At 45.0% G+C, this 25964-nt stretch overlaps 1 protein-coding gene across 1 annotated transcript in view; it reads right to left on the bottom strand.

Annotated features, from left to right (window-relative positions):
• LOC147462004 (glycerol-3-phosphate acyltransferase, chloroplastic-like) overlaps positions 1–25708 on the bottom strand; it is a 114919-nt gene extending 89211 nt beyond the window's left edge. Inside the window, exon 1 of the mRNA XM_086509478.1 lies at positions 25070–25708. Within this exon, the coding sequence (XP_086365604.1) occupies positions 25070–25403 (334 nt within the window). The 5' untranslated portion in view covers positions 25404–25708. The remainder of the gene's footprint in view (positions 1–25069) is intronic.
• Positions 25709–25964: the final 256 nt, after the last annotated feature.

Genomic DNA, 25964 nt, shown 5'->3' with positions numbered 1-25964 from the left:
ACATGTAGAAGTTCGGCAGTTGTGTCTCATCTTTAATAGGGGATGTCACGTGCGCACTGCAGATGTGCCACGTGGGACTAGCTTCTACTACAGTTCTAGTCAGCCTTAGTTTAGCTTCGAATCTAGCCTAGCACTTTGTGAGCCTCTAGCAGGATGTGCATATTCAGGCACGTCATAGTTGCATACTCTCTCTTACACAATACAGTCACTTCAGCATATAGGCATAGGCACAGTCTCTTAAGTCACTTATTGATAAGTGACATTTTATCTTTATATTCCATCATAGTGGAGGCTCAGATTTAGGATTGCTCGACCCAGTAAGAGGAGTGTATATAAGTGACCCGAGGGTTCTCTTCTCAAGCAAGTAAGGACCAGCAAGCAAGCAGTACCCGCAACACCAGTACCCGCAGCCAATACCACCAGCGTTTTTCCATCATTATCACCCAGCACTTCAGCATTTTCACCCTCAGCATCACCAAGGTTTTAGTTCAGCCTCAGCACCAGCTATCACAAACAGTGACGTGGCTGCCCATCAGACACCCTCTGCCCGCCCGAGGAAACTGCAAGCTGACGTGGCTGGCAGTACGGACAGGCCCGCATTTCGCAGAAGGGATGTACGCCCGTCCACGTTTTACGAAAAGCTGGGGGCAGCTTTTGACGTTGCTTTTTCTACGCAAAGGCTGGCTGAAATCCTACGCTAATGGCTGCTTTATTCCACGCTATTAGCAAGAGAGAGAAAGAGCTTTACTTTTTAAAGTTGTGCTTTACTGTGGCTCAAGAGAGAGCTAGAGAGAGAGAAGGTGGAATATGCTTTATTTTCCACAGAGCTTTTGGCTTTTGATTTTCATCTTTTGGGGCTTTGCTTTTGGCATCCCTTGTACTCTTTAGATAAGCAGGTAGGGCCTCATAACTCAGAGCATCTGGACGCAGAGTCCGAGTGTGAGCGCTTGCCCGCACTCTTGTACTTTGAACACAGATTAATACATAAAGAAATACCGAAAGGGGCGCCAATCTTTGGGGCCAATATCTCTAGGCATGGAACTCCGCAGGGCCAGTGTCGAAACAATTGTGAACTGTGAATTGTTTTGAAGTGGTTATTTGTGTTGTCGCGGTAGATTCTCGGCTTGGAGTGTCCAAGTCTATTACAGTGGTATTAGAGCACAGCCGATTTCTCTTCTATGGGAAATCCGATCCCTATTTTTTTTCCGCGGCACCTATGGCTTCAAGCAAAGATCAATCGACTCCCTCTGCATCCGGAGATGCGAGAAGGGATCACCATGAGGATTCACGCAAGGAGTATGGCCCACCTCAACCTACTCAAGCGGAGCATCAAGAGATGGAGCGTCGTCAATTGATCGGCGATGCAACAAAGATGATGCTTAATTTTGTGAAGGACCCGAAATTTGCAAAATATATGAGCTAGACTTCTTTCGATGAGGTGCACACACAGTGGCAGAAAACCACAAAACCAGCCCCCAAACCCGATCTCAAGAAACCTCCTACCCCCAGGAAGTATACAGAGCAAGAATTAGAAGAGGTGGTTGATGCACGAATTACTCAGCTTTTTGACGCGCAGAACAAAGTTTAAAAGCACGACAAAAAACAGAAGAAAGGCACTGACTTCTCAGGTTATTTGGGTCGTCAGTCTACTTTTAAAAAGGCAAAGACACAGAAGAAGCCTGTTCGATTTGAAGGAGTACCTAGTTCTTCTTCTTCTTCTTCTGACAATTCTTCTAGCTCATCTGACTCCAACGAAGAAGACAGAAAGGCAAAAAGCGAAGCAAAAAGCAACGCTTCGGAAAGGGCAAGAAAAAGGCAAAGAAGCCTAAATCTCACCCCGTGGATGACAGTTCTACAGAGGACTCGTCTACAGAAAGTTCGGACTCCGATGACAACAGCTTTTATGCAAAGAAGAAGAATTTTTACAAAGCCAACCAGTATGACTTTCTGGAAGACAAAAGCAAGAAAGTCCGGAGTTTAAGGAAGGTGGACAATCAATTAAATTTGACACGTTTTCTGGTTATAGAGATGCTTCGAAGGCTTTGTCTTTTGTACAGCAGTTTGACATCGCTTTCGCGGGAGGGCGTTACACAAAGCACTCTAAGATTCGGAGAGTTGCCTCTTACTTTAAGAGGAATACTCGAACTTGGTGGTCCACGCTTCTATTAAACAAGACTGCGCCAGTTAAATGGCTGAAATTTAAGAGGCTTTTTATTGCTTCTTGGCTGACTCGATATACCAACTGCTTGGAACCATCTTCGGATGACCAAGAGGGATACAGTGGACACTTATTGTGAGAGATTCTGGAGCTCTTTTCTACCCGCCTCTTCATTAAAGAAGATCTCGTTCAAGGAACAAATTGAGCGGTTTACCTTGGGTCTTCCTACAAAGATCCGAGATCACTGCTTGGAACAAAAGTCCACTTCCATTCAGGAGTTGATGAGTCACACGAAACGGGGTTTTGCCATTCACTCTGGCAGTTTGAGCTACCCTACCGATGAAATCATGACACAAAGAGCCAAATAGACTTCGACAAATGAAAGTAGAAAGAGAAAGAGCAACCCAGGAAAGAAAGATGCACGACCCAAGCTCACTCCTCAAGAGAGAGCTCGCTACATCAAGGAAGGGAAGTGCTTTGGATGCGTGGAAACTGGACATATCTCCGCGAAGTGCCCTAAAAAGGCACAGAAAGAACAGAACGACAAGGACGACGAGAGGCTTGAGAGTTCGAGAGCAGCTGAGGAATGTGGAAGAAAAGGCAAGATGAAAACAGGACTAGTTCCAGATTGCGTGGGTACCGATCCCAGCACGTAGGACGAGAGTACAGAACTTTGTCGAGCTTGGGGCAAAGTGAAAGACCAAGAAGCCTTGATCTTCTTTGATGGAGGATCCAAGGCCAACTTCATTTCACCGGAATTGGCGGCGCGGCTCGAGATCACTCCCAATCGTATGGGACCACTTGCTGAGGCAATTCTAGCGGCACCCGGCAGGAACGTAGCCATTACACCTGTCATTGGCAAACGTCGCTTGCATTGTCAATGGTTTTTTGGGGCATGAGGACTTTTACATAATGCCTTTGCAAGGTTGTGATGTTCTCTTGGGAATTCCCTGGTACCACAAGAACAACGCCGTGGTCGACTATCGGGCGAGGAAAGCGACATTGACCACAGAGAAGGGCAGAACCATTGTACTTGACATTAAACTTAAGGGCGAGACTGTCCCTATTGTATCGGCTTCGGCCATTTCAAAGTTACTGAAATCCAGTTTGTTTGTTTACTCGATCTTTATGAAAGAGTTGAGTGATGAGGATAGGACAAATATGTCTGAACTTGATAAAGAACGCCAAGATTTTCTCCACTCTCATGTTGATTGCTTCTCAAAGGGCCTGCCAGGCGAGTTACCACCCGCTCATCCTGAAGGTCATACCATTGATCCGATACCTGGAAGCACACCACCGAACCAGCTACCTTATCGTGTGACCCGAGCCCAGAACAAAGAGATTATGAACCAAGTGAAAGACCTCTTGGAAAAGAGTCTTGTCCAGCCTAGTACTTCACCGTACTGCTCTCCTGTGTTGTTGCTTTTGTTGAAAGACGGATCTTGGAGAATGTGCATTGATTATAGAGCTCTCAACAAAATCACCATCAAGAACAAATTTCCAATTCCTAGAATCGATGATATACTTGACCAACTTCAGGGATCCTCGTGCTTTAGCAGGATTGACTTGAAAAGTGGATATCATCACATCCGAATTGCGCCGGGAGACGTCTACAAGACAGCCTTTCGGACGACTTTTAGGTTATTTGAGTTTTTGGTGATGCCTTTTGGCTTAACCAATGCTCCTGCGACATTAACCGGATGATGGACAGGATTTTTAGAGAGTACACGCTATTTGTTGGCACTTTCTTTCATGATATCATTGTTTTCTCCAAGGATGAGACAAAACATAGAGATCATCTGCTTCAAGTCTTTCAAGCATTACAAGATCACAAGTTGGTGATTAATGCAAAGAAAAGTGATTTTTTTCTACCAGAGATACAATTTTTGGGACACATTGTGTCAGCAGCAAGAGTGCAAATGGATTCAGCCAAGATAGAGACTATTCGTCATTGGGCCCGATTTGAAGAATGTCCATGAAGTTAGAAGCTTCTTGGGACTATGTTCGTACTAGAGGCGGTTCATTCGAAAGCTTGCACAAGTTGCTTCCCCTTTGCATATCTTGACACAAAAAGGAGTCCCTTTCTATTGCTAAATGGACTATTTTGTTATTTTCTCGAGTAATTTCTTTTTATTGAAATTAGGATATTTAAAGATGTGCACTTGAATCGTAAGGTTAGGAACTGTAGATCTACTAGAATTATTAAAAGCCATCAGGAACGGAAAACTCTGATGCGTCATATGATGGGTGACATTAAGCATCGCGAAGGGGTTTTACCGTTAGTTCGGTGGGAGAGACCGGGAAACGAATATTCCGAAAGGGAATATCTCGTGGGTCTGGCAGGAAACCCAAACTGGAAAGAGGAATACGCGTAAAGACGTAAGCACAAGAATAAAGATGGGTTCTGAGAAGCTTTTCTTAAAAAGCGGAATATTTTAACGAGTTTTCCGGAAAGAGCAGACGCTTTCCCGCGAGGAATCTATGTTTGCATTGCATTCGTGCATGTGGTTGTATCCAGGGACGCCTGGGAAATGTTATGAAAGGCATTGTTTTTAACATGTAAGGTTTTATTGAGTTTTTGGGCAGGTTCATACCAATTTTAAAATATGCCGGCCGCCCACTTAATAAGTGGGCAGCCACTTAGAAAATAAAGCAACAAAACCAGCCACCGAATTCTCTCTCCCTATTTCGGGTAAAGCAACGCAAAAAAAAAAAGGCCACGATCTCTACGCGAGCAGCTATTCGTGCCGTGGCCAAGGAGCTATAAAAGCACCACATGCCCTCGCTGAAAGAAGGTTACCAGCGTCAGCAAGAGAAGACTCTACCGCAAGAGATCGTGAGACTACGAAGCACGGAAGTCGCATTTCCCGCGCAAGAGCGACAGGTATCAATTGTGGATTCGCCATACGAATTGTTGTCGTGTGTTTGTGTGTGTGTTTGCAAGTACTTCATCGCGAAGGAGAAGCGAGAAGGCTTCGGCCTACGCTTGGGAATTCCGGGAACAGAATTCGGAAATTGTCTGCAAAGTCTCGACTCCGAGTACAGACGAAAAAAGGATTGAGAGCTCGTCTCTCGGATTTCCCTTACGGGAAGGAACGACCATTGAGTCAGAGATTTAGAACGGAGGGGTTTTCTCCGGTTCTTGTGCTTGTAAAAAGATTCTCCCTAATAAAGGATTCTCTTTAGGGGGGGGGGCAGCCCATCTTCTGGTCCCAAATACTGTGTCGAACTTCTCCCTCAACTTTGTTTAGTTGAAAGATTATTTATTTTCATCTTGTTGATTATTCGTGTGCGCTCCCGTTTGTGACAGTGGTATCAGAGCTCGGATTCCTCTCGTTCTCTGCAAAGAAGGACGATTCCGGGAAGCAACGGGAAGAACCATGACAAGCCACGGAAGAACCGCTGAAGACGAACTTAAGCAAGTGCGAGCCCAACTCGCGGAATTGCAACAACTCATTTCGTTGCCGGCTGTCCAAAAGGCTTTGGACGGAATCAAGAAGCCACAAGGAACGGATGCCGATGGGCGTCGGGAAAATCCTATTAATGGAAGCAACCAGCAGGTGGATGGTGCGGAAAAAGGTGCCGAAACGCACAAGGGATCTCCGGATCAGGACAAACGGCCTTCTAAGAGCAAGGGCCAGGAAAAAGAACTCTCTCTGCTTATGAAAGCAAGGATATCTCTCTCTTCTCCATCATACTCTCCTGATTATACTACTACATCTACTTCTCATACAGTATCTAAATCTTCTCCCAAGAAGAAAACTCCTACTACTTCCCTACATGCTACTAAAGAGAAGCCCCAGTTCAAGAGGGATAACCGCAGACGTCACTGCAAGATGCGGATTTTCAAATCCGGTGACAAGGATGTGAAGTTTGATAACTACACAGGACGGAGAGATATCTCCAAGACACTGTTTTTCATCAGGCAGTTTGAAGTTGCTTTTGCCAACGGAAACTTCAAAGAAAAATCCAAGTTGCGTCATGTTGGGATGCATCTCAAGGAGACTGCAAGCAACTGGTGGCTAGCCAAAATTCTGGAAGGTACTCAAGCCAGACCTGGGCTCAATTCAAAGCTGAATTCTATGAACAATTTCTTCCACCGGATTTCGAGAAGGACATTCGGAAGGAATGGGACTGGCTCGCCCAGAAGGAACAAGAGAAAGTCACAGCTTATGTCGACAAGTTTTGGTCGGTTCTTCTAAAAGTTATGCCTTTTATGAAGATTTCCGACGAAGAAAAGATGCAAAAGTTTGAAGCAGATCCTCAACCACCGCTTCGGAAGAGCATGAAGGTGTACCCACATGACACCCTTCAGTGGATGATGGAGTCGGCAATCATTGCCGAGGATTTACATTCCACTGGTACCCCCAGACGGATGGAACATAGCAGATACCGTGCAAGGCAAAGAGCGGTCTATGATGACCATGGCAACCAAGGCAAAAAGCGTTCCCCAGAGGATCCGGATAAGCCTAAGAAGCCACAGGGTACTGGAAAACGACTGAAGTATCTCACACCAAACCAAGTACAAACCTTCAAAGAGCAAGGAAGGTGCTTCTACTGTGGTGAAAAAGGACATATGAAGCCCAACTGCCTTGTTCGGCAGCAACGGCAGGAACAAGCATCTTCGAAGAGGGAACAATCGAAGAAGGAACCCGCTCCACCGAGCTTGAATTCCATTCCTGATGTGCAAGGGAATACAGAAACCGAGAAAGGGAAGCCCAGCTCCTTAAAGGCTGGGGATCTGTGAATAACCAACGGGTGTTGATCCTCTACGACCCTGGATCGACGGACAACCTCATCTCACTGGAAACTGCAGAACGTTTGGGCCTTACACCGGCTCCGCTTGGAACTCCAGTCACTTCCGGATCGGCATTTGAGGGGTTGACCACCAATGCAACTCCCGTGCAAGGACAACTGAATCTCCGGATTGGTGAATACAAGGACCGCGAATGCTTTTTGATGGCACCTATCGAGGGATGTGATATCATCTTGGGTATGCCATGGCATTACCATATGCAACCGGTCCCAGATTATGTAGAAAAGACCCTTGCTTTTGAGCATGAGGGCAAGAAAATTAAAATTTTTGTTGATGCAGGGGATTGGCTATTCCCTATTGTAAGCCATATCTCCATTAAGAAGGAAATAAAGAAATGCGTTTCTGCTTACTTGATTTTCGCACGTGAAAAAGATAGAACTAATGAGGGTTCACTCTCTAGTTTGGAAATTAAACGCTTTCAATTTCTTGAAAAGTATAAAGATTGTTTCACGGATACTCCACCAGACAAGCTACCTCCGGAACGTCCGGAAGATCGTCGCATTGATCTCGTACCAGGTAGCTCTCCCCCAAACCTACACCCTTATCGGATTAGTCTTGCCCAGCAAGAGGAAATTTTGAAGCAAGTCGACGAGCTTCTGGAAAAAGGTCTAGTACGACCAAGTACTTCGCCTTACTGCTCTCCAATTCTACTAGTGCAGAAGAAAGACGACACGTTTCGAATGTGCATAGATTATCGATCTCTAAACAAGATCACCATCAAGAATCGCTTTCCGATACCCCGGATTGATGATATTCTCGATAATGATATTCTCGATAAGCTGCAGGGAGCAAGCATCTTTAAAGTTTAGTCGCATTGACTTAAAAAGCGGGTATCATAAGATATGCATAGCCCCCGAAGATGTCCATAAGACTGCCTTTCGCACAACTTTTGGACTTTATGACTTTTTGGTAATGCCGTTTGGCTTGACCAATGCTCCTGCCACATTCAATCGAATTATGGACCGAATTTTCAGCCCACACTGAGCTTTCACAGGAGTGTTCTTTGATGACATACTCGTCTTTTCAAAGACCGAGGAGGAACATCGGAAGCACTTGGATATAGTGTTTCAAGAATTGCGAAAGCATGAGCTGCATGTGAATGCAAAGAAGAGTGAGTTCTTCCTCACTGAGATACACTATCTCGGCCATATAGTCTCACACAACCAAGTGAAAATGGATCCCGCAAAGATCCAAGTCATGCAAGATTGGCCAACTCCCACTACGGTACATGATGTACGAAGTTTTCTGGGATTGTGTTCTTACTATCGGAGGTTTATCCGAGGCTTTGCTCAAGTAGCAGGACCACTCCATGACCTAACAAGGAAAAAGATCCCTTTCAGGTGGGGATCGAGACCACAAGGTGCCTTTGGTAGACTAAAGTACCTATTAATCCATGGACCTATTTTGCAGGTGGGGATCGAGACCACAAGGTGCCTTTGGTAGACTAAAGTACCTATTAATCCATGGACCTATTTTGATAGTGCCAGACTTAAGGAAACCATTCGAGGTTCACTACGATGCTTCAGGTGATTGCATCGGTGAAGTGCTTAACCAAGAAGCCCATGCAGTGGCTTATGAAAGTAGACGACTTAAGGATGTAGAATTGCATGCCTCGATCTACGAGAAGGAACTTATGGCTGTGATCCACGCCTTGTCTACCTGGAAGCATTATCTTCTAGGAGCGGATTTTGTGATCAAAACTGATCACCAGAGTTTGCGGTATTTTCTTACGCAACGGAAATTATCTGAGAAGCAAATGAGATGGGCCAACTTTTTGTCCATGTTTCACTTCCAGATCCTCCATACGGCTGGGAGTAAGAATGTGGCTGCAGACGCATTGTCTAGACGGCCTAGGGTGAACGCAGTTACTTCTGTGTATCACCAAGAATTGGAATCACTTCCAGAGTTGTATCCGAATGACCCAGACTTCTCCTCCACTTGGAATAAATTACAGAACGGAGAGGATGAATATCCCTATTCTATTGGGGATGGTTACCTCTATCACCACCAAGCAATTTGCGTGGCAGAACCATTGAGAAAGAAAATCATGGCAGAAGCACATGCTTCACCATATGCAGGTCATCGGGGAATTCTCCCTACGACCTTAGCATTGGAAAGGTATTTCTTTTGGCCAAGCCTTAAAGCAGACATTGATCAATATGTCAGAGAATGCTTGGTTTGCCAAAAAGTAAAGTATGATCGGCATAAGACGCCTGGGTTACTCCAACCTTTACTTGTGCCTGATCAACCCTGGGAGAGTATTGCCATGGATTTTATTATGGATCTCCCAAAGACTCAAACTGGAAATGATGCGATCTGGACTATCATGGACAGATTTAACAAGCAAGCTCCAGTTAAGAAAACAATCAAAGCAGACCATATGGCTAGAATTTTTCTAGCACAGATCTTTAAGCATCATGGACTGCCCAAGTCTATTGTGAGTGATCGAGATCCTCGCATGACAGGCAACTTTTGACGTGCCTTGTTTGATAACCTTGGCACAAAGTTGAATTTTTCTTCTGCATATCATCCTCAAACGGATAGGCAGAGTGAGATCGCTAATTCCACAGTATTAGATATGCTGAAATCTAATGTGTCAAAGAGACAATCTGACTGGGAGAAGTATTTGCCCCTTGTTGAGTACGCGTATAACAATATCGTGCATTCGTCTACGGGGAAGGCACCTTTTGAGATTCTCTATGGTAAGCCTTTGCTTCCACCGATCCTTGTCACTAAGGATAAGATTTTCGCAACAGATGAGTTTGTCCGAGATTTGGACACGGCCTACGGGCAAGTTAAGAGAGCAATTTTGCGCTCTCAGGAAAAACATAAGAAAGTTGCGGACAAGCACAAAAGTAATCTGGACTTAGCAATCGGTCAGTTAGTCTTACTCAAGTTTGAGAAGGCAAGACTAAAGAAACAAGCGACTCATAAAGGGAAAGTGGTAAAACTTTCCAATCGCTATTATGGGCCGTTTAAGATAATTGACCAAGTGAACGATGTGACGTTCCGATTAGACTTACCACCTAATTGGAAGATCCACAATGCTTTCCATGTTAGTTTACTCTGGCCATATGTGGGACCGCCTCCAAGTCAGCCTATTGCTGAGGAACCTCCTGAGGTTGAGGAAACGGAAGAAATACTCCAACCGGAACAAATCATTCATCATAAGGAGCGGCCACTTAAGTCCGGGAAGATTACACGGAAGTATTTGGTAAAGTTTAAGAATTATTCTACTCTAGATGCTCAGTGGATGACCGAGCAAGAATTAGCACCCTATCTCGAGATTCTGGAAGGATATGTACAAGCACTACAGTTGAGGACAACTATTTAGAAGCCAGCGGGATGTTGCTAAATGGACTATTTTCTTATTTTCTTATTTTCTCGAGTAATTTCTTTTTATTGAAATTAGGATATTTAAAGATGTGCACTTGAACCGTAAGGTTAGGAACTGTAGATCTACTGGAATTATTAAAAGGCATCAGGAACGGAAAACTCTTATGCGTCATATGCAGCGTAACCGTGAAACGTTTCAGACCCGAAACGTTTCACCCTAGGCTAAGGCTTCAATGAAACGTCTGACCAAAATGCCAATTTTGTGTATATATAGAGTTATGTATCGACAAAATAGGTGTTCACAGTGCAGTGAGTAGAGACACATGCTATGTTAACCTTGAAATAGCATATACATAATAAATAAATAACTATTTAATGGCTAAATTCTCTAAAGGCAATTTTTCATTTCAGGCGTTTCACTCCAGGAGTTTCACCTTGCAGGTGAAACGTTTCGGCCGTTTCACCCGTTTCGCGTTTCAGGCCTGCTGAAACGCGTTTCGCAATTACGATGTTCATATGATGAGTGACATTAAGCATCGCGAAGGGGTTTTACCATTAGTTCGGTGGGAGAGACCGGGAAACGAATATTCCTGATGCGTCACGTGATGGGCTAACTGGAGCATCGGAAAGGGAATATGAAACCGGCCTGTTCAATCCAAAAAGGGCGGTAGACTTTACTTTAAACCTTGATTTAACTTTCACCCATTATTAGTCGTCTATTTTACCTGTACTTTCAAGACACCACAAAGGGGAGAGGGATACAGGCTGCTAGATTGCACCTGTATGAGTAGACGGACACCAAATTGGCCCCTAACTTAGGCGCCCCTCTCGGTATTTCTTTATTGTTCAAAAGAGGGAATAAACGTTGTGGTTCCCTACAAGCTGCCCCGCACAAACTCGGCTGAATTTCCACTGTTCCAGCTCGATTTCGGCAACATAACTGTACTAGAACCCTTCACAGTCAGTATTCCCACGCATTGGATGACTTTCCCGACGCATACGGGCACTTTGCAAAACCTGGCGAGAATCTGCAGCACGCTGAATTCTCTGTTTTCAGCCCCGAAAATGCGCCAGATCACCTGTACAGCGGTCCCCTTGCGTCCCCAAACCTCTTGGGGGTATTAGGGTCCGTTTAGGGCCAAAACCCTAAACCTGCAAAAATACACAGCAGGCTGTAATTTGCTGTTTCGGGCTCCGTTTCGCGTGCCGGTCGCATCCGTAGCAAGTCCTCGAGCTCCCGCACCTGTAGGGCTACTTGCCCTTTGAATCGGACGAGATTTCTGGAGTGAAACCTCTCTGAATTCACCTGTACCTGCGGGGGGATTAGCCGCTAGCTTATCCTGTACCTGTGCAAGAGGCTCTTGCCTCGGCAATCGCGCATGAACCCACACAACTGTACATTGGTCAAATGAAGAGCCCACTAGAGGGGCATAACATACTGCCAAAGGGGAGAGAGAGGGCAGTGCGTAGCGTGCAGGGCATCACTCCTGGCACCGCATTGTACATAGGAGGGAAAGCAAGCACTCCATAGCTCTTAACCTGTGACAAATCTGAAAATGAGGCTCTCTCTCCTTCAAATTCAGCGCCACTTCTTGTTGCATGAGGCAAGTGCACCAGAAGGTGCCACTTGGCACATTTACAAGCATTTTCCCGTTTCGGGGTTGCAGCCTAAAAATATCCCAACCGGTTGCCCAGATGACTTCACGGCAGAGCAAGAAAATGTTCCCTTCGTCATTCCGGAGGTAATGACGCCAACACATTTTCAGGTCCTAAAATAGCAGTTCCCTAAATTTTAGGAGATGCTGCCATTGTATCTTTCTAGGTCATCCGACCCTCTTTGTACACTGCGGCCACATCCAGAACTGAAATGTAGCCTCTATAGCAAAGGATTCCACTTTGGCTAGTCAATGACCCCACTTGGCTAACCATAGTCCTTGTCCAACCTTAGTGCTCTCTTGCCCTCAGGCCTGGACTCCCTCTGGACAGTTCCACACTAGCTATGCAATGCACGGCAGTTAGATTTCCCGAGGGGTGTTTCCAAAAAGTGAAAGTAAATAGATAATAAGAAAGAAATCAACAAAAAGGATAGATAGTAGTCACACGCTGGTGACATACCCCCCTCTTGAAATCTCAAACGTCCTCGTTTGCATCTATGTCGTACATGCTCACTGTCAACACTGATGTATTCAACACCTGTCGACACATATACGACACATACATGCTCATTGTCAACCCTGGTGTATTCAACACCTCATCGACTCATGTATTGCCTGCGTGTGAACCCTGTCCCAATGACATAGTGGTAGCTTCGCACTCTTGCCATTGCTTTGAGTCACTAGCTTTCCAATGACAAAATGGTAGCTGCACATTTTGCCACTGTCTTATAGTACACGTTGGATCCCGTAACACTTTCGAGCATACCCAAACCGACAGTTTAAGAATGCAGTTACACATGTACTCTTTAATAGAAGCAATTACTGTATCCTTGAAAAACTGACAAGAAATACTCACTTCTATAGCACTAACCAAACTTTTGGACATTCCATAAGAGCAATTGCCAAACTGACAATCTGTACAGCTCTAACATTCATGTAACAGGTATTTGATTTGAGCTCACTTTAAATACCATGTACATCATTTGTTTCAGAAGCCATTGTCACACTGACAATCCATGTAACTTTGAAACTCAAGGGGTCAAGGTAGGTTGCAAATCGAAGGCTTCCAAGTAAAGTGATAACACAGTTGGTGACTCTGCAAGTTCACCTTCTTCCATCCACTTCGCATCCATTGGTGGATAGTTTCTGAACTTTACCAAGTAACGCCTAGCAACCTTGCCTTTCACTTTCCTTTCTTTGTGTGCCAAAATCTGTTCAGGGACCAAAATCTCGTCAAGTTCCTCGACTTCCGGCTGATCTTCAGCTGGCATATCTTCTGGCACATCACCCACATAGGGTCTGAGAAGACTCACATGAAACGCATTGTGAATCTTCCAACTGTCAGGCAATTTCAGCCTATATGCAACATCACTGATTATGTCGCACACTTGAAAAGGCCCATAGTAACGCATGCTGAGCTTTGGAAACAGTCTTTCCTTGCCCTTCATCTTCTTTAACCTTGCCTTTTCAAAGCGTAAAAGCACCCAATCACCAAGTGAATATACCACTTCACGACGGTGACGATCAGCTGCTTTCTTTTGCTTTGCCTGAGTCCTTTCTAAGGCCACTTTGACCTTCTTGTACATTTCATCCATGTCCTAAACATACTTATCTGCTTCAAATATCTTGTCCTTTGTATGCAGTATGGGAGGAACTTTCTTGCCACCTTCAACTATCTCAAAGGGTGCCTTGCCAGTTGATGAATGCACTGTATTATTGTATGCATACTCCACCAATGGCAAATACTGCTCCCACTTTCCTTTATGCTCTGACACATAGCACTTCAGCAGATCTAGGACAGTAGAATTTGCCTCTTCTGACTACCCATCTGTTTGAGGATGAAATGACGAAGAGAATTTGAGCGTGGTGCCCATATTCTCAAACAAGCCTCTCCAGAACAAACTTGTCATGCGTGGATCACGGTCGCTAACAATCGACTGTGGCATGCCAAGATACTTGAAAATATTGCTCATAAACAGGCGTGCCATCTGATCTGGCTTTATCTTCTTCCTGACAGGAATAAAATGAGCCTGTTTGCTGAATCTGCAAATAATGGTCCAAATACCATCGTTTCCTGTCTGCGTTCTCGGAAGATCAAAGATAAAATCCATAGCAATACTTTCCCATGGTTTATCTGGAATAGGTAGTGGTTGCAATAACCCTGGTGCCTTTTGCCTGTCAAACTTGACCTTTTGGCATATTAGGCATTCTCGCACAAAGGCATCCACATCTCTTCTCAATGTAGGCCAGTAGAAGAATGTCTCAACCGCTTTAACTGTAGCATCGATACCGCGATGCCCTGCATACGGTGGGACATGACTCTCTTCCATAACTTTGCGTCGCAATGGCTTTGTGACACACAATCTGCCATGCATCATCATGAACCCGTCTTTAAAAAGATAGTGTTCATGACGTTGTCCATCCATTAGCTGCTCGAAGACCCTTGCAAAATCTTCATCATTTTCATATTGTTCTCTCATATCATCAAGTGCATGATGATAAGGAATCGACACAGCTGAAATTTGTGGCTTCCTTGACAAGGCATCAGCCACAACGTTCTTCTTGCCTTCCACATGCACAATCTGAAAATGGAACATGGACAAAATATTTGCCCATCGCATATGCTTCTCAAATAACTTTGTCTGTGTCAAGAAGTATCGCAAGGTCTGATGGTCCGTTTGGACAACGAAATCTGCACCTAGCAGGTAGTGTTTCCAACTTAAGAGCGCATGAATCACAGCCAGTAACTCTTTCTCATAGACCTGCATGGTCATCTCTGGCCCTTGCAAAATTCTGCTCTCATAGGCTACTACCCTGCCATCTTGCATTAGCACTGCACCAATGCTACTACCGCAGGCGTCGCACTGGACCACAAATGACTTCAGAAGATCTGGCAACACAATGACTGGATCTGAAGTCATCTTTTCCTTTAAGAGATTAAAAGCTGAAATCTCTTTCTGTGTCCATCTGAAGGTGACTGCCTTCTTTTAAAGAGCATGTAAAGGTGAAGCAATCTCAGCGTAATTTCGGATAAACCTTCTGTAATAGGAGCATAGTCCCAAAAAGCTTCGGACATCATGCACCGTCTTCAAATTTGGCCATGACTTGATCGCTTCAACTTTTGCAGGATCCATTCTGACACCATCCTTTGACACAATGTGTCCCAGAAAGTGAATCTCTTCCAGAAAAAACTCACTTTTCTTTGCATTGATGAGCAACCTATGACTGCGTAGCTCTTTGAACACAATGGCCAAGTGATGCCTATGCTCCTCTTCATTCTTTGAGTAGACTATCATGTCATCAAAGAATGTACCAACAAACTGCTGGTGTGGACGGAAAATTTGTGTCCATCATCCTATTGAACGTAGCAGGAGCATTTGTAAGACCAGAGGGCATCACTAAAAATTCGTAAAGGCCAAACGTTGTTCTAAAAGCAGTCTTGTGCACATCCTCTGATCTAATGCGGATCTGATGGTACCCACTCTTTAGATCTATCCTGCTAAACATAGCTGCTCCTTCTAATTTGTCCATAATATCATCAATTCTAGGTATAGGGAACCTATTCTTGATGGTATTCTTGTTCAGTGCACGGTCGTCGATGCACATACGCCATGAGCCATCCTTTTTCTCCACCAATAACACTGGAGAACAAAATGGAGATGAACTGGGCTGAATCAGCCCCTTTTGTAACGACTCCTGTACTTGGCCCATTATCTCTTTCTGCTGAGCCGCACTAACCCTGTACGGAGGCTTATTTGGTGGGCTACTGCCTGGCACCAAATCTATCGCATGGTCCTCGGGTCTCTCTCGCGGTAATTGAGACGGTAATGAATCGGAAAAACAGTCACTGTACTGTTGTAAAAACATTGACCTTTCTTTATCTAGCACAGATAAATTTGATTCATCACAATCTGACACTTCACGTGCAAAAACCAAGTACGCAAAAAGATGCTTTTTCATTACAGAAGTAATAGCAGAAGCTGATACAGTAGGAATAGACTCCCCTTTAAGCTTTACATCCAGAATGTGAGTCTTTCCCCTACTCTGTACAGTGATCTTTTTGTTGTAGGCATCCATGATTCCCTGTACACGAAACAACCAAGGAATACCTAACAACACATCACATCCGTCCAGTGGCATGATGTAAAATTCTTCAGCATCTACATAGGACTGGATATGTAGACGCAACTTTCCAATGATGGGTGTCACAGCCTCTGTATGGCCAGGACATGCCAAACCTGCCTCTGCTGTATACCCCATCTCTTCAGGTCTGATTCCCAACTTTGAAGCCAATTCTGGGGAAATGAAGTTCGCTTTGGCACCTGGATCAAAGAAGATAAGCACTATTTGATCCCTGACCTTTCCCCATGCTCTGCAAAGCTCACTTGCATCTGAATTTGGCTTGTCGCCCACCATATCTGGCACTAGACCAGCCATGGGCTTCTTTCCTTTCCTGTCTTCCTTGTCATCAGAGTCAGCTGGCCTTTTCTTTGTAGGACAATTGTAAGCAATGTGGCCAGGCTGCTCACATATAAAGCATTTGTTCTCTGTCCTCAGGACCTTCTTTTGCTCTTCTGACTTGCGAGGAAAACGTCTTTTCCATTTCTTTGCTGGTCCTTTTTCTGATTCAGCCGTAGCTTTGTCTTTCCCTGCGTTGGCTGACTCATGAGTCCCTTTAGGAGCCCCATTGGGAACGTGCTTCTTGGCTGAATTTTTCTTGCCTGATCCTGCCTTGACGCCAGTGTTAAATTCACAATCTTCTCCCTTGAGCAAACCATTGCCAGTGTTTGCTACCTCGATGAGCTGCGTCAAAGTAGTGACTTTAGTCTTCGTGCAGTATTTTCTCAATCCTTTGGGTAGGCCACAACAGTATTTTTCAATCTGTTCTGTCAATGGCACAAACCTATAGGAAGTTGCTGGAAGTAGAGCTTTCCAAAACTTCCGATTGTAATCATCCAGATTTCTGCAAGTGGCAGCATTAAGCTGGTGCCATTCTGTCATGACATCTGCTTCGAAATCATCAGATAACCATGCTGCTGCAAAAATCTGCTTAAAGTAAATCCATGTGGACGGAGCTTGCCCTTGAAGCAATAAAGTTGTCCACCATTGTCCCGCATTCCCTGTCAAGAAAGTGGCTGCCTTGCGGACCTTTGAAGCCTCTGTAAAGTTTCCCCCTGCATAGGCCTTGTCAAACTGCTGGAGGAATGAGAGAGCCTTCTTCCTGTCATCAAACCCTGTAAAGGTCGTGAATGTCACACCTTTGCCACCTTCTTTGTACGGAGTTGGCCTCTCCAGCGGTGTTAAATTGTCATATGGAAGTGACTGAAACATGGGAACACTATTAGGGTTCATCTGTGTTCCTTGGCCGCTATTAACTTGACCTGGAAACGCCATATTTGGCTACTGATTTGTAATTCCAGCCATACCAAAATTTGCCTGTGGCATCCCAAATTGGCCCTGAGTGCTCTGAAACCCTGGTTGCATACCCATGACACTGTACATGGGGTTAGGCATCATCGTTTGAGCACCCCCATACACTGTTCCTGGCGTATAAAACTGATTTCCAGGTGCATGACCAACCATGCTCTGGAATACCGATCCACCTCCAAAATAGCCAGGGTGTACTGAAGGTGGTGGGAAGACCTGTTGCAAAGCCTGTAGGTTGCTTCCCTGCCCATTAGAACCAGCTATAGGCTGCTGAAAGGTGGCGGGCTGAACTGGTACAGCTTGAAAAACTGGCACCTCAGCCACCTGTTCTTGCACCTTAGGCATAGGTTGTGGAGACTGCATGTTCTCCGTCAAGTGTACAGGTGTTTCCATTGACTATGCGGTATGAATCACCTGTGCTCGAGCCTTAACAGGCTTTTGAATACGATCCAGTGACCCAACTTGCTGAGACGGAACAGGAGGTTGCAGAAAGGCTAAAAACCTCGGGTTCTGCATTACTTGTGTGAACATAGCCACAGCAGTAGCCAACTGGGTCCTGAATATATCATCATCTGTCTGTGGTGGTCTTGAGGACTCACCCACTTCATGTGTTTGTTGACCCGAACTGGAAAGAGGAATACGCGTAAAGACGCAAGCACAAGAATAAAGATGGGTTCTGAGAAGCTTTTCTTAAAAAGCAGAATATTTTAACGAGTTTTCCGGGAAGAGCAGACGCTTTCCCGCGAGGAATCTATGTTTGCATTGCATTCGTGCATGTGGTTGTATCCAGGGACGCCTGGGAAATGTTGTGAAAGGCATTGTTTTTAACATGTAAGGTTTTATTGAGTTTTTGGGCAGGTTCAGACCAATTTTAAAATATGCCGGCCGTCCACTTAATAAGTGGGCAGCCACTTAGAAAATAAAGCAACAAAACCAACCACCGAATTCTCTCTCCCTATTTCGGGTAAAGCAACGCAAAAAAAAAAAGGCCACGATCTCTACGCGAGCAGCTATTCGTGCCGTGGCCAAGGAGCTATAAAAGCACCACATGCCCTCGCTGAAAGAAGGTTACCAGCGTCAGCAAGAGAAGACTCTACCGCAAGAGATCGTGAGACTACGAAGCACGGAAGTCGCATTTCCCGCGCAAGAGCGACAGGTATCAATTGTGGATTCGCCATACGAATTGTTGTCGTGTGTTTGTGTGTGTGTTTGCAAGTACTTCATCGCGAAGGAGAAGCGAGAAGGCTTCGGCCTACGCTTGGGAATTCCGGGAACAGAATTCGGAAATTGTCTGCAAAGTCTCGACTCCGAGTACAGACGAAAAAAGGATTGAGAGCTCGTCTCTCGGATTTCCCTTACGGGAAGGAACGACCATTGAGTCAGAGATTTAGAACGGAGGGGTTTTCTCCGGTTCTTGTGCTTGTAAAAAGATTCTCCCTAATAAAGGATTCTCTTTAGGGGGGGGGGGGGCAGCCCATCTTCTGGTCCCAAATACTATGTCGAACTTCTCCCTCAACTTTGTTTAGTTGAAAGATTATTTATTTTCATCTTGTTGATTATTTGTGTGCGCTCCCATTTGTGACACTTTCTCGTGGGGACCCACACAGGTGACTATGTCACGTGACACATCCAACCCTCTGTGTCCGTGGACAGGCTACAACATGACCAGGGTTCAATCAGTCAAGTCAGTCTAGAATAGGAAGTGATCTGGCACTTTTGTGAGTCTGTTCGCAGACCATGCATGACAAGTCACGTAGAGTAGATGCATATTCTCCAGTTGCACACAGCATGATCATCACCATTCCCATCAAAATCCATTGAGGGAATCTTCCAGTGCATTAAACCTATTTTCCCTATTTTTCACATTTTCACTTATTTATTAAGTGACTTTTGTTGGGAACTGGGTAGGGCAAAATGGATAAAGAAATATATAAGCAAACCAGAGCTAGCACTTTCTGACAAAGGAGGCAGCAGGATCATTGCTCAACAGGCCAATTCTCAAGCAAGACCAACATAAAAACCCTGGCGTTTTCAGCCCTAAAGGCCAACGTTTTCAACACCAGAACTTGGCGTTTTCAACCCCAACAGTCCAGCGTTTTTCAGCCTTGGATGACTTGGTGATTTCAGCCACCAGCATAGCGTTTCCACCAGCATTTAAAGACCAGCCAATTAGCGTTTTTCAAGCCTCTGCAAGTAGCGTTTTTTCTGCACCCACAGGCAGCAATTCTGCAGCAGTAGCACAGCCAGCAAGACAGCGTTTAGCAGCAGCCTTTCAGCACCATAAAGACAGCATTTTTGAACCAGCAACTTCAGCGATAAAGAAGGCAGCATATCAGCGTTTTACAGGCCGCAGGGCAGCGTTTTGCACATGCAAGTCCAGCATTTTGTAGTAGCATGAACCGGCATTTCCAATCAGCCGCATAAGCCATAGCAACAGATAGAAGTCGTCGTCTTCAAAGCATTCAGTTTTCAGCCATAGTCTCGTCCTCATCGTCACCATCGTCGGCCTTAGCATAGCCCCATTTGATTTGCATCAGCATCTTGTACCATATTGTGCAATCAATAGTAGACCACTCTCGCCATCGAGAGTGCGGTCCTTGGAGGAGGGTTTGACAACTTTCCGGTGTCGTATTCTCTTCTCTCTATCTCTCAGTCTCAGCAACTTCATTCACAGTGTTCATCACTTTGTTTGCACTCTCATTAAAGGAACGGAAGGCTCTCCCTACCCTAAGTAAAAGGAACCTTGAGCACAGTTCGGAGAACTCATCTTGAGCAAAGTCAACATTCACTTCCGCTGCACCTACAGACTGCATTTCAGACATTGAGAGACAAATTGACTACAGGACCAGTTTTGACTTTGTCGGACTTGCAGAAGTATATTGTGATACTTGTGGTCGTAGTCTGGGTGCGGTCTTAATGCAAGAAGGCCATGTCATTGCCTACGAGAGCCGATTTTTCTCAAGGCCGGAATTGACAACACAGATTTATGAGAAAGAGCTTTTGGCGGTTATCCATGCTTTTACTCAGTAGCGGCACTACCTACTCGGAGCAGATTTTACTATCTTTACAGACCATCAGAGTTTACGCTACTTCTTGTCACAGAAGCAGCTATCGTAAAAGCAGATGCAGTGGGAAAACATCTTGTCACAGTTTCACTTCCAGATTGTCCATGTTCAGGGACAGAAGAATTTGGTGGCAGATGCTTTGTCTCGGAAGCTGTTGGTTCTAGCTATTTCCGCGATACATCATAGGAGCTTCGAGGATATGGTAGATCAGTATGCCACGGATACAGATTTTACAGACGTTTTCACACGGATACGGGATGGGGAAACAATAGCAGGATATTCCATTCGGGATGGCTACTTGATGAGGAAAACCATGTTGTGCGTTACACAGCCGTTGAGGAGAAAGGTTATGACTGAATGCCACTGTCCGCCTTTTAAGGGTCACCGCGGCATTGCTACCATCATCATGAAAGGGGTAGAGAAATATTTCTTTTGGCCGAGACTCAAGAAGGATGTGGACGAGTTGTGCGCAGTTGCTTGGTATGCCAGAAGGTCAAGTTTGACATGCATAAAGCCCAGGGATTGTTACAGCCTTTGCCCATACCCACCCGTCCCTGGGAAAGTATTACAATTGATTTCATTTTTCATCTCCCGAGAACACAGAGTGGTCACGATGGTATCTAGACTGTCATTGACAAATTTAGCAAGCAGACTCATTTCATTCCAGTGAAAAAAACAATCAAACCGGATCACTTAGCGAGACTGTTTGTGGCCCAGATCTTTAGATTACATGGCATGCCCGAGACGATTGTCTCCGACAAGGACCCCAGATTACTAGTTTGTTTTGGAAGGCAATTTGGGAGAACATTGGCACGCGGTTGCAGTTCTCATCATCTTTCCATCCGCAGACTGAAGGGCAGTCCGAGATTGCCAATTCAGTGGTTTTAGATTTATTGAAGTCTTACATCTCAGATCAGAAGATTCAATGGGAAAAGTATCTACCTTTGGTGGAATTTGCCTACAACAACACGATACACTCTTCAACGGGGAAGGCGCCATTTGAGATTATTGAAGGTGTTGCGAAGGTTCTAACCTTCCTAAGCACGAAAGATAAGATTTTTGAAGCTGATGAGTCCACACGCAACTTAGACACGGCTTTTGCCAAGGTCCGCGAGGCTTTGCAGAAATCTTAGGAAAGACAAAAAAAGGCAACAGATCGCCATCGTCGCAATTTGAAATTGAAGGAGGATGAGTGGGTGCTCTTACGTTTTGTAAAAGCACGCCTAAGAAAGAAAAAGGGAAAGGAGAGGCTTTTTCCAAAGCTTAGTATACGATACTATGGACCTTTCCAGATCTCTGAAAAGATCAATGATGTCTCCTTCCGTCTGAGACTGCCTGACAGCCTAATGAGCAACCCCAAGTGGAAGAAAACGAGAAGATCCTTGTTCCTGAACAAATTTTCGCACATAAAGACAGAAAGAATAAGGGTAAAGTAAGAAGACGGTTCTTGGTTAAATTCAAGAACTATCCTGCTTTGGATGCGAAGTGGATGGAGGAGGAGGACCTAGCAGATACTCCTCAGATTGTGAACCTTTACTTTGAAGCTTTTGGCTTAGCATAGTCTACTCCAAATGGAACCCCGAATTCAGCTTGAGCCTTGGCCGGAGATCTGGTGCAGTGGGTTTGTACAAGAGAAAAGTTACTCTGCTCCTTCGTCAACAGATGCCTTGATTTTTAGAATGTTAAGAGTCTTTGATGTCTCTTTGAGCTTCAGGGATACTGAGAGCTGACAGTATTCTGCAGTATGACTTTATAAAATGGAATTCCAGAATATGAAACTGATTTGTTCTCGACTTGTTTTTAAGTGCAAAAACTGATAGACAAAATGACTGCAGCATTTTGGTTTGAATGATCTCGAGCAATAGGGGTCAGTCAATCGGGCATCTATGAGGTCCTAAGTGGATTTAGATGCGATTGCTAACTGCATTGCCAATAAATCATGGTCTAAAGATCCGAATGAATGTTGAATGTCATGTGATGTCCTGTGATGTCGTGTGATGTGCCTGTCGATTGGTACATGTGCTAGATGTGTGTTCCTAGTGCGTAGGTACTAACAGTCAATGTCTGCTCAGACAGTTTATGGCTTCTGTCTGTTTTGCAGACGTAATCGAGGGCGATTACAATGCTTTCAAGAGGGGGGTATGTCACAAACAGTGACGTGGCTGCCCATCAAACACCCTCTGCCCGCCCGGGGAAATTGCAGGCTGGCATGGCTGGCGGTAAGAACAGGACCTCATTTCGCAGAAGGGATGCTACGTGGCACTGTGTACGGGCGTCCGCATTTTACGAAAAGCTGGGGGCAGCTTTTGACTTTGCTTTTTCTACGCAAAGGCTGGCTGAAATCCTACGCTAATGGCTGCTTTATTCCACGCTTTTAGCAAGAGAGAGAAAGAGCTTTACTTTTTTAAGTTGTGCTTTACAGTGGCTCAAGAGAGAGCTTGAGAGAGAGAAGGTGGAATATGCTTTATTTTCCACAGAGCTTTTGGCTTTTGATTTTCAACTTTTGGGGCTCTGCTTTTGGCATCCCTTAAACTCTTTAAATAAGTAGACATGGCCTCATAACTCGAGCATCTGGACGCAGAGTCTGAGTGTGAGCGCCTGCCCGCACTCTTGTACTTTGAACACAGATTAAGACATAAAGAAATACCGAAAGGGACGCCAGTCTTTGGGACCAATATCTCTAGGCACAAACTCCGCCGGGCCAATGTCGAATCAATTGTGAGCTGTGAACTGTTTTGAAGTGGTTATTTGTGCTGTCGCGGTAGATTCTCGGCTTGGAGTTTCCAAGTCTAGTACACCAGCGTTTTTCACACACAATTCCCAATGCTTCCAGCACCATAAATCAGAGTTTTCAGCCCGCGATCATCGGTAGAACCAAGCAGCAGCTTCAACCCTTATCGCCAACAAGTTGCAGATTTCAGCCCTTCAAAGCATTAGCGTTTTTGCATTTTAACCCTTTGAAACCGGCCCCTTGGGCGGTAGGCTTTGGCTTTCACCCGAAATTCTTTACTTTAGACACACACTGAAAGAATGTGCAAAGAAGACCTACGACCGAAATTAACACTTAAGCACACACACGGCTCGGAAGCTAGATTGCTTCGAGCAGACGCCGAGAACCTGTAGGCCCCAAAATTGGCACCCCTTTCGGTATTTCTTTTTACTTCGAGAGGGTAAATTACAAAGTAGAGTCCTGGGAATCCTTTACCAGTATCCCGCTAGATACCACCTATTTTGGCCAAATTTCAGCAACATAACAATCCCAAAACTTGCGCGAAGGAGAGCTCATCATTCAAATGGGGAAGAACATTAAGATTAAAGATCATGAATATCATCAATGTGGAGATAAAGAAAAGAAGAATGAAGACGGTGACAAAGGCGCTTATTCAAGGGGAGAACATTGATACAACCATGAAGCAGTTGAAGACAAAGCATTAAAGAAGACTAAGATGCTCTTGGATTAGAGCAAAGCAGACATTTTTCATGATTTTGCTCTTGGATTAGAGCGTTGTTCTTGACTCCTGGATTGGAGAGTATGTTGTATGTGCTCCTTGATTGGAGTGTAACCTTTCTTGTAACCCAAAGTTCAAGGGGAGGATTCCTCTTGTATTGACATCCTTAGTGGATACCATGTGTCATCCTTAGTGGATAAAGAATCTTCCATGTATTCTTCCTAGTCCAAACCTCAAGGGGAGGATTGTAAGATGTGAGCTTTGTCCTAGAGTCACTAGAGTGTGAGTCAAGGAGAGAAGAGGTGGAATTATCCCACATTATTGGTGCAGGTTGCAGAGCTACTTAAGGCTCATTTCATGAATGAATAAACCAAATCTATTTTGCATTACATCTCTCTTGTTTATGGTGAGCTTGTGATGGCTTAGCAAATACTCAAGATCGTGTTTATGAGTCCAAGTTGATTGATCTTGGAACCCAATTCGCTTGAGTGATAACCTAGCCACACACACACACTCATGTGTGTGCACAATCCCATTCCCATCACATGTTTTTGATTTTGAGTTCAGAGTGGGCGTGGAAAACTTAAAGTCACAATCCTGCTTTTAATGAGCTTGAAGTCTTTGAGAATAGACCATCCGTGGTAATGACTTAGAACTTGTTACAGCTGACCAGAATCAACGAAGTCCGGCTTCTGGCTCTAAAACTCAGGCTGATGGTGCAAAGGCCCCAAAAGATCCTCAGCTAACAAAAAAAGCTGAATTGGCCAAACGCAAGCTGGCATTAGAGGATAGGAAAATCAGGCTTGCAGAAAAGAGGTTCCTTCCTGAAAAGAAAAGGTTAGCATGATAACCAAAGTTTCATCAATGACCATCAGAAAGTTTCTGCTAGAATCTCTCATGATTTCTTATTAAAACATACAGAAAACACCCCGGAGAATGGAGTTATTTTAATGCCAACAGATCGGTGATTTAGCAAGTTAAATTGTGCAGACAGCCCTCTAAAGAACAGTCTTAACCTACATAAGAAGAAGGGGTTCTCTTCTATGTCAAAATATTGGCCTTCATAATTTGGAATCATGTTTCATTTCACACATGATTGTGCAGAATAGCGAGCCAGCCAAAGTAACGAACATTGTCACAATAAGGTTAACAAAGGGCCTTGCCTTTTTCAGTAGTTACAGAGAGGAAGGTATCGGAGTGGCTTGGAGGCATCTCAGAGCTCTTTGCAGGCGAGGCCGCAGGTACAAATGCAACATTCTCGACCCTCAGGCCCAGACTTCTATCCACAAAATCAAAGTTCGTTCTGACCTTCAAGCTGCTGCCATCTCGAAGCACACCAAAAGTGTTACGAAGAGCACTGCAGGCCCTCCTGGAGCTGGACAATCGATACAGAGAGGGGAGGAGGCGGGTCCTGAGGCAGAGAGGGGGAGGCACGATAGCAGAAGTGTTACTTCGCGTAGAGGGAGGCACGGCAGGGAAAGCCTGCGAGGAAGCCATGGCGCGAAAGAGAGGAGGGGGGGGGGGGGTGAGAAGCGTAAATCTGTCTAAATGCAAATGTCGGGAGGCAACGGAGTAGCAGAAGCGCAAGCCCTGCGCGCCAAGGAGGTGCTGGCCGGTCCTCTTTGCCGAAGAGCCAAATTTAGGGTTTTGCAGAAGAGGCGAGCTCGAGGGACGCGTGCACGAGAGAAGAGGTAAAGAAGGCTGCGATCATTCGCTAGCATCTTCAGAGAACTGCCTGTGGGTTGTGGTTGGGGTGGCAGAGGGATGTGGATGAGGAAGCTGCCCCCTTTATCTCTTCCCCTTAAAATTCTTAATCACAGCCTTAACGAAGCAAGCTTAATATATGAGCATTGAGCAAAGCCTTTCATTTGAATCTAATCATTTGAATTCTCCCCACCTTATTTAATTGCAATGAGATGAAAATAATTGCAATGAGATGAGATGTTTGGAGACTCAACCTGCTTCGCTAATCCCTTTGCTCATCCCCTACAATCCACAAGAGCCTTGTCACACGTACATGCTCCCTTGCGCATGGCTCGTCGTGGAGAGGAGTCATCC

Source organism: Adiantum capillus-veneris, chromosome 3 (genome assembly GCF_014529385.1).
Source record: "Adiantum capillus-veneris isolate H3 chromosome 3, ASM1452938v2, whole genome shotgun sequence".
NCBI lineage: Eukaryota > Viridiplantae > Streptophyta > Polypodiopsida > Polypodiales > Pteridaceae > Adiantum > Adiantum capillus-veneris.
This window is presented reverse-complemented; position numbering and strand designations above follow the sequence as displayed.